General features: G+C 40.0%; 1 protein-coding gene across 1 annotated transcript in view; it reads left to right on the top strand.

Moving 5' to 3' along the window:
- SLC35A5 (solute carrier family 35, member A5) overlaps window positions 1–4,365 on the top strand; it is a 9,558-nt gene extending 5,193 nt beyond the window's left edge. The window contains exons 4-6 of the mRNA XM_010283809.1: window positions 868–935; window positions 2,261–3,056; window positions 4,251–4,365. Of these exons, the coding sequence (XP_010282111.1) occupies window positions 868–935; window positions 2,261–3,056; window positions 4,251–4,319 (933 nt within the window). The 3' untranslated portion in view covers window positions 4,320–4,365. The remainder of the gene's footprint in view (window positions 1–867; window positions 936–2,260; window positions 3,057–4,250) is intronic.
- The last annotated feature ends 5,572 nt before the right edge of the window (window positions 4,366–9,937 follow it).

Below are 9,937 nucleotides of genomic sequence, written 5' to 3'. Positions count from 1 at the left end.
TGCGACACGCCCCTCCCCCCCCCCCCCGACCCTTTTTTTTCTCCACTGGTGCTGGTAAATTCCGATCTTTAATGGTAACTGCAGTGTCTAAAAGAGCCTATTCTTAGTCCAGTGTGCCCGTATAGAGTGTCTAATACAGAGACCAAGGAGACAATCCTTGCCACGAGGAGTTTGCAGCTTAGGATCATGGCTGTGGATTCGGGCACTGTCATTATACAACTCTTCCCAAGACAGGAGCTTTAGAATTGTATTCAGTTGTACTTTGAAATAGGTGAATTTTTTAGTACAGTTGCAGTCTTGAAAATTCAAGCCAAGCACATCCTTACCTTTGATAAATGGTATTTTTCTATAATAACAGCAAATGCACATGACATGCAAGAAGTTTATTTTCTGCAAGTGCCTTGTCCAAGTCTGGGATTTCATGAATGCTGGAAGCTGGCACTGCAGCCAGAAGCGGCCTTACCTTGCTCTTTTCTTATTTTCATTTTGGAGCAACTTCCTCCTTTGTGCTGACACAGCTGTTTTTGCAGCTGACTGGTCAGCCTGATCTGACAGAAACCTAAACCATTTTCTTTTTTGTTAAGTAAGTTTTCCGCTCCCTAGGTTTCCTCACATGTTTATTTCAGTGCATCTTGCCCTGCTACAGTGTAACACTGGCTCTGTGGTTTGCTTGAGATTTTGAAATGGGACTTGAACACTGTTTCAGGGGTGTGTTGTTCTACCACTTGGGTAAGGAAGCAAGTTCAGTACCAGCATGATGCTTTTCACTCTGGCACCTTGCAGAAAGGTGTACGCTTGAAGTTAGTGGGCTTTTGATGTCCACACTATGTCTGGAGTATAACTTTGTTCCTCTTTTCCTCTGTCTAGGCAATGGCTGTACTATTCTCAAATTTTGTCATTATAACAACAGCTCTTCTCTTCCGGATAGTGCTAAAGTAAGTTGTATTTACTAAAGTAAATAGAATTTTATATCTTCCCAGCTTTGATGAAGAAGTTAAGCTACATTCTTTCTCTTTCTCTGATGGGAGCAGTAATTTTGTTTTCTTGTGGCTATGCCAACTTGGAGAGCTGGCTTTGTTTTCTAGATCTGAAGGTATAGGAAATAATAGCTTATTAGGAGTCCCTCCATATCTCTACGCATTTGGTCAACTGTAATAGAAAACAACTGAAATCATGATTATATAGTTGTTGGTTGGTCAGAATTAAGGTTTGGGTAGTTTAAAACTCATATTTCATGATTAGCAGTACTTCTTTCCAGTCTGTTGTAATTCTTAATAGAATGTAAATGTAATCTAACAAAAGGGGATGAGATACGTAAGAGTGAAAGATAGAGCTGTCTTCAGTAATATTGTGCCAGCCCTGGTGTGTTTTTGATCAACTGCATAGTATGTTTTAAAAAGTAATTACATATCTCTTCTTCATTTTTCATGTGACAAAAGCCAGATTCTCTGTCCTATGTGTTCTGCTTCACCTGATTTGTGCTCTTTATGGTGTGATTTGCATTCAGAAAAGACTGATGGGGAAATGGATATTAACTTCATACTCCACTCAAAGTCACTTGTGTTGAATGTGGAGCAAAGATGCTTTTTCTACAGGTGTTAATATACCAGAAGAGTGTCTGATAGTCTGACTTGAAATACTTTTTCTCAGTTGCTTAGTTATGCCTCTTGTGATGTCACAGTTACTTAGTCTTCCAAATTTCTGATTTTTCCCCAAGAAAAGTAGGCTTGGCATGAGTGAAAAAAAAATAGTATAAGTAGTTCTAACAGTCTTATAAATTATGTTCATAGATTTATATGATATACCGTCATAAAATGCTAGAAAAGGGCACAAAATCGTGGGGAAAAGTGAAATGTAGTGAAAATTTACCAAGGAAAGAGGGTAATTATTTGAATGCCTGTGGTTTCTTTTTATCCGTCAGACCTGTGTTCCCATGGAGACAACAGTTGCTTTTGAGTTGTTAGGCAGTCAGTGCCTGGAACTAACATGCTATTGAAAGACTTTCCTCCGTTTATCTCTACAGAATACTCTGTTTTGTACTTCTGTGATCACCAGGCTGGACCCCCCTTGCCATAGAAAAGCATGTTGCATTTTGGCATTTTACTGTCAATTCTGAAAAGCCAAGATTTTTCTTTGTGCCTGTCTCTGTCTCCTTACCTGTGACGTGATGTCTGTTACGTGTTTTATAGAGCCTGTTCTCCTGTCATTTAATTTCTGCCACTGTGTTTCTAAGTTGGTGGCTTTTTTTGTCTACTCCTAGGCGAAAACTCTCTTGGGTACAGTGGGCATCTCTGGTGATTTTATTCCTGTCCATCGTTGCCCTGACTCTAGGAACTGGAGGCCATCAGCAAAGCTTGGCTGCACATGGATTCCATCACAGTATGTTTTTTAGTCCATCTAACCACTGCCTTCTCTATGCCGGACCTGAGGAAGCATGCCTGGAAAAGGGCAACTGTGTAGCACCAAGTTTCCTTCACAGCTTCCAGTGGAATGTCACCAGTACCATGGCAGGAGCATTGAAACCTCTCCGCCTCAGCCTGGGCCATCTGCTTATTCTAGTGCAGTGCTTCATTTCTGCTCTGGCTAACATCTACAATGAAAAGATCTTGAAAGATGGGGATCAGCTTGCTGAAAGCATCTTCATGCAGAACAGCAAACTCTATGCCTTTGGGGTGCTGTTCAATGGGCTTATGTTGGGGCTGCGGGATAAGGACCGGAGGCAGATAGGGAACTGTGGCTTCTTCTATGGGCACAACATCTTCTCGGTGGCTCTCATATTTGTCACAGCTTTCCTGGGGCTGTCTGTAGCCTTCATCTTGAAGTTCCGAGACAATATGTTCCATGTTATGACTGCTCAGATCACCACTGTCATCATCACCACCATCTCTTTCATCATATTTGACTTCAGGCCTTCTCTAGAGTTCTTTTTGGAAGCTCCTGTGGTGCTTCTCTCCATATTCATCTATAATGCCAGTAAACCAAGAGGCCTGGAATATGCCACTCTGCGGGAAAGGGGCAAACTTGCCAAAGGAGATGCATGGGAGAGGTCAAGTGGGGTAAGGCTTTTCAGTCCTTGTCTCCTCTGGTTTCTCTTTTGTTTCTTAAAATCTTACTAATTGATTGGGTATTGCTTTGCATATTCCACTCTTTCAATTCATGAAGCCTAGGTAAGCATTGCTTTCCTGCTGTGTCTATAGACAGTCCTGTGAGCAACTTTTAGCTTAGTACACATCCTCTCTTGAAACCTTTATAACCAAAATACTTACTGGCCCTGGTCATCCAGAAATTGGAATTGATGCCTGGGAAATAATTGTACTTAAGTAGAACCGATAAATCTGTGTAGCTGAGCCCACATCATGAAGTTAATATATTTGATATTAAGATTTTTTTCTACCTTAATAGTCAAGGATACCTGAAGACAAAACCTAATGTTTAAATACAGAGTTTTAGCATGTTTTTTTCTTACACAACATTTCATCCAGGCCGGTTAGTGCTCTCTGTCTAGATTTGAGTAGTAATCTAGTTAACTAGAACATAGCAGGGAGGGCTTGCTCTTAGATATGTCATTCAGTTGAGTTGAGCAATCAGTCTGAGGGGGAAGGGTTAATCTGTGTATACTTTTAGTCTGCATGTAGAGGTGTGTTCTGTAATAAACGTTGCAGCCAGCAGATGGTGCTGTCTCCATTTCATTCTAAGAAACGTTAAACTTGGGAGAGAGGTTTTCCAGAAATTCCATATGGTGCCTTTTTAGGCTGTTGTTTAACAAGCAGTAAATAACAGTGTCATATATTTTTGGTATACCAGGCGTTAACTGTCTATTTTAGTACTTAAAATTGAGCTGAGCTGGTAAACTGGCAGAGATGAGGATTTGGAGAGGAAGATGTGATGAGCGGCTGGGAGACAGCGATATCTTGACCTAGATCAAGAGCGGCTGATAGTTTGAGCAGGTAAAACCAAATAGCAGTATGTGAGCAGGCTTCATGATGAAGGAATGGGTAACAAGCTGTTTTAGGGAGTGAGTCACTAAAAAATGTTAAAAAAACAGGGGATGTTTTTTATGGGCATGTATATCCTAGAACAAGAGTATAACAAACTCTTAAGAGATTTAAATTACAGGGTCTTGATTTTATATAAGTGATGCCTTCAAAATAAACTTTACTCTTTTCTTTTCTTTTTTTTTTTTTTTTTTTTAAATTAATAACAAGGTAACTTTTGCTCACATTGTTCTCTTTTGCTTCTGGTTCCTCTAGGATGGAGAAGAATTTGAAAGATTGAACAAACCAAGCAGTGACATCGATACAGATGAAGATTCCCTCTAGCATGAGGCTCGCTCAGAGGAGTGCTGTTACTCATAGCGAGAGAATGTTAATGTTTTATTAACATAGAGAAGGGTCATTTTTCCCCCCCTTGCAGAGCAATTGAGACTGTTTTGGGACTGGATGTCAGGTGGATAAGGAAAACATTCAAGCCATATATGTGGAGAGTTGTATTGCCCCTCCCTATCCATGTAAATCAGGAGTTTGAAGTCTGCTGAATGAAACAAAATTTGCAACTGATGGGAGCAAGAAGAGGCTTGGACCCCAGACTCGGTGGTCTGCGTGACTTGTGCTGCATTGTGGAAGGCAGTCCTTGACTCTAACTATATGTCCTTCACTACTTTGGTTGGCTGTCCCAAGTCACTGCAACTTCCTGTATTATTTCCTTGGTTAGCAAAGCAGAGATAAAAGTGTTCTCCGCCTTGCAGAAGTGATATGAGCGTTAATGTTTGCTGCATCTTCCAATGTATAAATGTTCCAGTAAGTTTTCTTTTCAGGACTTAAGATGTTCCTAATAACTTCATAAATAATGAGGCCTATTGACTGTTTTACTGTATTTTGGCAATTCAGATTGACATATCTCTAGCTGAGTGAAAAAGTCCCTCTGAACCAACCTCATCAAACTTTCACTTCGGTTAAGGATATGTTGATCCTTCAAACAGGCAGGTCTCTAGAGTGTGGTTTGAGTTTGAATGGTCTTAATTCTGTCTTCATTCCTATTTTTACATCAGTGTAACTTTGTACTGACTCCTGTGGAGTCCATCCTTTCTGATTTTCGCTGGTGTGACTGAGAGCAGAGTAGATGACACTGACTTCAGCCACTAGTTGTCTTCACATTTTCACTGTGAGACTGATGTGTGCCTGTCTCCTAGTGTCTGGGGAAGTGAAAATCTGGAATGCCTTTGTAGCAGATAGTGAGTTTTACATGCAACCTATGTGGCCTAACTTTGAAAGAGCTTGAATAAAACAGAAGTGTGTTACACAGTATGAATGCATTGTAGGGTCTTTTTTGGATTTAGAAAGGTAATGTGTAGAGGCTTAGTTTGCACTGAGGCCACTATCTAAAAACAAATATTATGCAGCTACACTGATGCCCTTCAACATCTGGAGCACTCTGCAAGAAGGTGCAGGTGGTAGTATCATGTGGTGTTGCTCCATCCTGTCAGACTGATAAAGTCTTGCATTCATTTTGTAGAGAGAGAAGTCGTTCTGCAGAGTGAAAGGCAGAGTGATCTCAGAATCACTGTTGAGGTATCCGCTGGATTGTATTTTGAGTGAGATGAAAAATAGGTTCCAAATAATTCAGGGAATTTTAAAAGGGGGAAGGGAATAGGGATGCAGATGATTCTTGGTATGTTCCTAAAGCCTCTTCTCTCGAACAGTGGAAAATATGTTGGTCTATAATTTCCTTCCTTCAAAAATGCGTCTTTCATAGTTGAGCTATACTGTCAAAAGAATTCTTAAGAAGATAAGCAATGAGTTCAGTGTCAAAGCCTCATACCACAGTGTATAGTAATCAGTTGGTGATGCATTTCTCTGTGGACTGAAGACAGTCGTGCCTTTGTTCCCCTCTGCCATCCTGTTTCCAGGCTCTGTGTATAGCAGCTTGCTTATGCATACTGTATTGATGGCTCATTGCTCTATTAATTAACGTACCTCCTGTCATTGATCCATCAAGAGGGGCAGCCTGTTTCCATATGTGGTCAATGACTGTCAAGTTATAAACTATGAACCTAAAATTATTATTCTCATTTCTTACTTTCTTCTGGGAGTATTACCTTTTTCTAGTATATATTGAGAATAACTGTACAAAGTGGCTGAAAAATGTATTACAGCTGATCTCATCATGCTTGTACAATAGACCGTTTCAACAAAAGGAATTCTAGTTGTTTGCATCTGTACAGAATGAATAAGAAAGCGTATTTCAATGTAATTTCCAGAAACATGGTTTTCATTGGTTTATAGAATCATAGAATCTTTGGGTTGGAAGGGACCTTTAAAGGTCATCTTGCCCAACCCCCCTGCAGCGAGCAGGGACATCTTCAACTAGATCAAGTGGATCATATGTCCTGTTTTGGGAAATGAAACTTCAATGCGGAAAAAAAATGCTCAAACTGTTAAAGACTTATTTGCGATAAGACATTTTCATTTTTTTTCCATTACATACATCTCTGCAATATATACCTGCCTGAGTTTGTTGTCTTTTTCAGTCGTAGCTACCAACTTTGGCAGGTATTTCCAAGAAGAGTGAAAGTACGGTTAGCTTTAGATTGCTTTGCATTTACATGGGCAGTGGCTTCTTACATGAACTTTTCCAGAGAGCTTTGCCTTGTGTTGTCAGAACGTAGAAATCAGCCTCGTACCTCTAACGACAGAGTATCAAATGAAAGATGACTGTCTTAAAAACTATATGCTTGACCTTCCTGCCTGAAATATCTGCCTTAAGACAAATGAGATATGGAAATGACTGATCTGCAGATTTTATAAAGTGCACTTCGTTCTTCCTTTCAGCTCTTATCCTGCTTAATGATTTTTCCCTCTGTAAATTTCACTGATGCTGTTCATGCTTGACTTATTTGCTGAAGTCTTAGATTGCACAAAGATATAGGGTATATAACTGTTGATCCAAGCATTTACTGGCACTGTAGAGTTGGTCCTGTCTAACAAGTAGAGATCTTTCTCTTGTGTGCAGGTTGGAGGTCTCAGAGAGATTCTCTTGGATTGGCCAGGTGGGTTTCTTTTAATAATGGAGAACTGTATATCCTCTTTGCAGCAACAGGAATGTTAACTGCTGTCTAAAAATGGGTAAGGATTTGCAACAATTTAGCAATAAAAAAGCATGTAAAATAACCTGAAAGAATAACCATGCAGTTCTGTGCAGCTGTACTATCTATGGTGATAGTCAAATTTAGTGTGTACATGGGATTAAGTGCCTGTGAATGATTGTCAGCTGGAGAGCAGCCCTGGTTAGCAAGAGAGAGCTATTCTATAGAGTTACATGTTTCAAATAGGTCATGTGAATCCCACTTGATTAGTATTTCCACTGTACAGTTCTTGGAAAGCTTACTGGTTTTGTCCTCAAATGACAATAGGGAAATTTATGAAGAGATTTTTGGAGAGTAGTATTAGTTTGGCACATAGCCTTTAAGGAATAAATTGAGCAGAGAGCTCTAAGCTGTGATTTAGAGCCCAGACTCATAAATGTTTGAAATTAATTTCTTCTGAGGATGCTATGTTCCTCACTCCAGGTTTGAGGAAATAAAACAAAACCTCTCAGGAAGAGAGATGTGTTCATGTTTCTCTTCTTTATAACAAGCCAATTAAAGCAATATTTATTTTGGTTGATTTCAGCTACTTTGTGAATGTAGCAACCGAGCCATGGTGCTTGAAAGACAGCTTGTGCATGAAAACAACCATCTTGGAGCTGAATCAAATCCCATAAATAGGTATAAGAAAGAAGTTACTCTATATCATGTGGAATCTTCCCACTAAGGGCTGTAGAGGTCGGACCTTAATCTCAGTAGTCTGTCCTCAGAGTGATGCTGCAGGGACAGTTCCAGCGCTTTGGATTTGATTTATGTTTTGCAAAATGAAGTCTTAATTTGGAGTATTGTAGCTCCCAAATGCTTATAGTCTTCAAGGTTTTTTCTGCTTGGTATTCTTCAGGCTTTGCGTTTAGTTTTCCATAGGCAGAGTTAGGTTGCAAAATCAGGATTTTAAATCGTTGCTAAAAGTTTCTGGTAATTTTGAGCCAGTTTGTAAAGAAGACCGGAATTGGCACCAGAATGTAGAATAATACTGAATCTTCCTCAAATTCTATGAATATTTGAATGTGTAGTTTTGGTTAAGAGCCCATCCCAACCTTCCTTATAAGTAGACAACTTGTTTGGAGTTGTCTGTCTAATGCAACTCCCACAGAATGCCTAGGCTTGGTATTTGCACAAATTAACTTTGAATTCGGCGGGTGAGGGGGGAGCAATTTGGATCAGGTGTTGCACTCCCTTTTGTAAGTTAATTTTCTCCTCCTGCTCAGCATAGGACATTTAGTTTCTGTGATTTGTAATGTGAGTTAATAGGGCTTTCATTTAAAGACTTTACATGAAAAATGAGATTACAGAGGAGTTGAACACCTGAAAAAAAACACCACAAAGGTGTTTCTCACTTTCTACAGGAGGTGGCTGTTAGACATCTGGTATACTTTCCTCTGCTTTTGCTTTAGGCAAAGAAAGTTATGCAGCTGACCTTAATACACTGATGCAATAAGCAGTTGTTTTTCTAAAGCTGAGCTATGGGACCTCCCATTTTCTTCTAGAAACCTTTCAGTCCTGTAATTCTTTGTTATAGCTCCTCCTTGGTTGGTTTTTTTTTTTTTATTTCTCTGTCCACTGCTTTCAGCCAGGGAAGTGCTGTAGTTAATGAGAGCTTGGAAGCTCTCTGCAGGCAGCAGTCCTCTCAGGATGGTTCTGTCAAATGCCCATCTTCCCTCACTTAGCTCCAGTCACCTGAGAGGTAAGTTGGGAGCTGTACCCTGTGCTGACTAGACCTTGTGGTACCGAGGGCAGCCTGCCCCACAGGGTGACCAGGTTTGTAAAGCTAAGGAGGACCTGGCCAGGCTCTGTGACCTCTCCACATCTGTCTGACCTTCTGACATTCAGAAGGGCAAGCAAGGTCTGACCTTTTGTGACTAAGTTTCTGAAGAAAGCATCTGGTTTTGAGTGAACTTCTTGCTTTACCCAGTTCTGTTTTCGTCTGGGCCAAAAAAAAAAAAAATCAGGAAAATGCTAAAACTCAAACTGTAGGGCATGCTCTGGCCAGCTAAGAGCTGTAGCTTCTCCCTATTCCTGTGCTACTGCTGTGATGGCAAAACCTAGTAAGAGTGCCCTATTGCGTGTATCTATACATGGCATGTACACCCATGTCACAGATTATAAAAAGAAATGTGACTGGTCAGGCATGCCTTCAATATTAGCAGTGACCACTGTGCCACTATGAAGGCTTGTATGATACCTTCACTTCAGGATATTCCTAAATCTGTCTGCTGAGTCTTTAATGTTTAGAAATCTAACCCAAATGGTGTTGAAAGCATGGCTATGCGTGCAGTTCCTGCCACTGATTTCAGTAGGTGTAGAGTGGTGCAACAGATCCAATGCTCAAAGACACCAATGAGAAGGGAGAAGAAAACCATTTCAGGAAGTGTGTCAGAAATAGAGCCGGTTTAGTAGCAGATCAAATTACTCCCAAATAGTTTTATAAACATTTAGTCTAGATTGTGGGTTTTTTCATGGGGGAGGATATGAGGAGAAGAAAAGGTAGAAGGAAATTTGAAATTTAGAGCAATAGTTTAATTAAAAACATTATTATAGAGAGCTAGTTACAACTCATTTAAAATATACGTGAATGAGAATTTTTTCCTTTTTTTCCTGATGAAAATAATGCTTTTCCATTTTCTGTATTTCAGACAATGCTAACTATGGTTGGTGTTTCCACTTAGCTCTCATTAGCTTGGATTTAACTGTCAGGTGGGCAGGACCTAAGAGAACAGGGACCTCAATTAAAAGAATAAATGGCCATGCAGCAAGCTTTGTAGTTAAGATCTTTGTATTGTATTGTATTGGAAAAAC

Source organism: Phaethon lepturus, unplaced genomic scaffold (genome assembly GCF_000687285.1).
Source record: "Phaethon lepturus isolate BGI_N335 unplaced genomic scaffold, ASM68728v1 scaffold17280, whole genome shotgun sequence".
Lineage (NCBI taxonomy): Eukaryota > Metazoa > Chordata > Aves > Phaethontiformes > Phaethontidae > Phaethon > Phaethon lepturus.
Note: the sequence above shows the minus strand (reverse complement) of the source record. Positions and strands in the feature narration are given on the sequence as shown.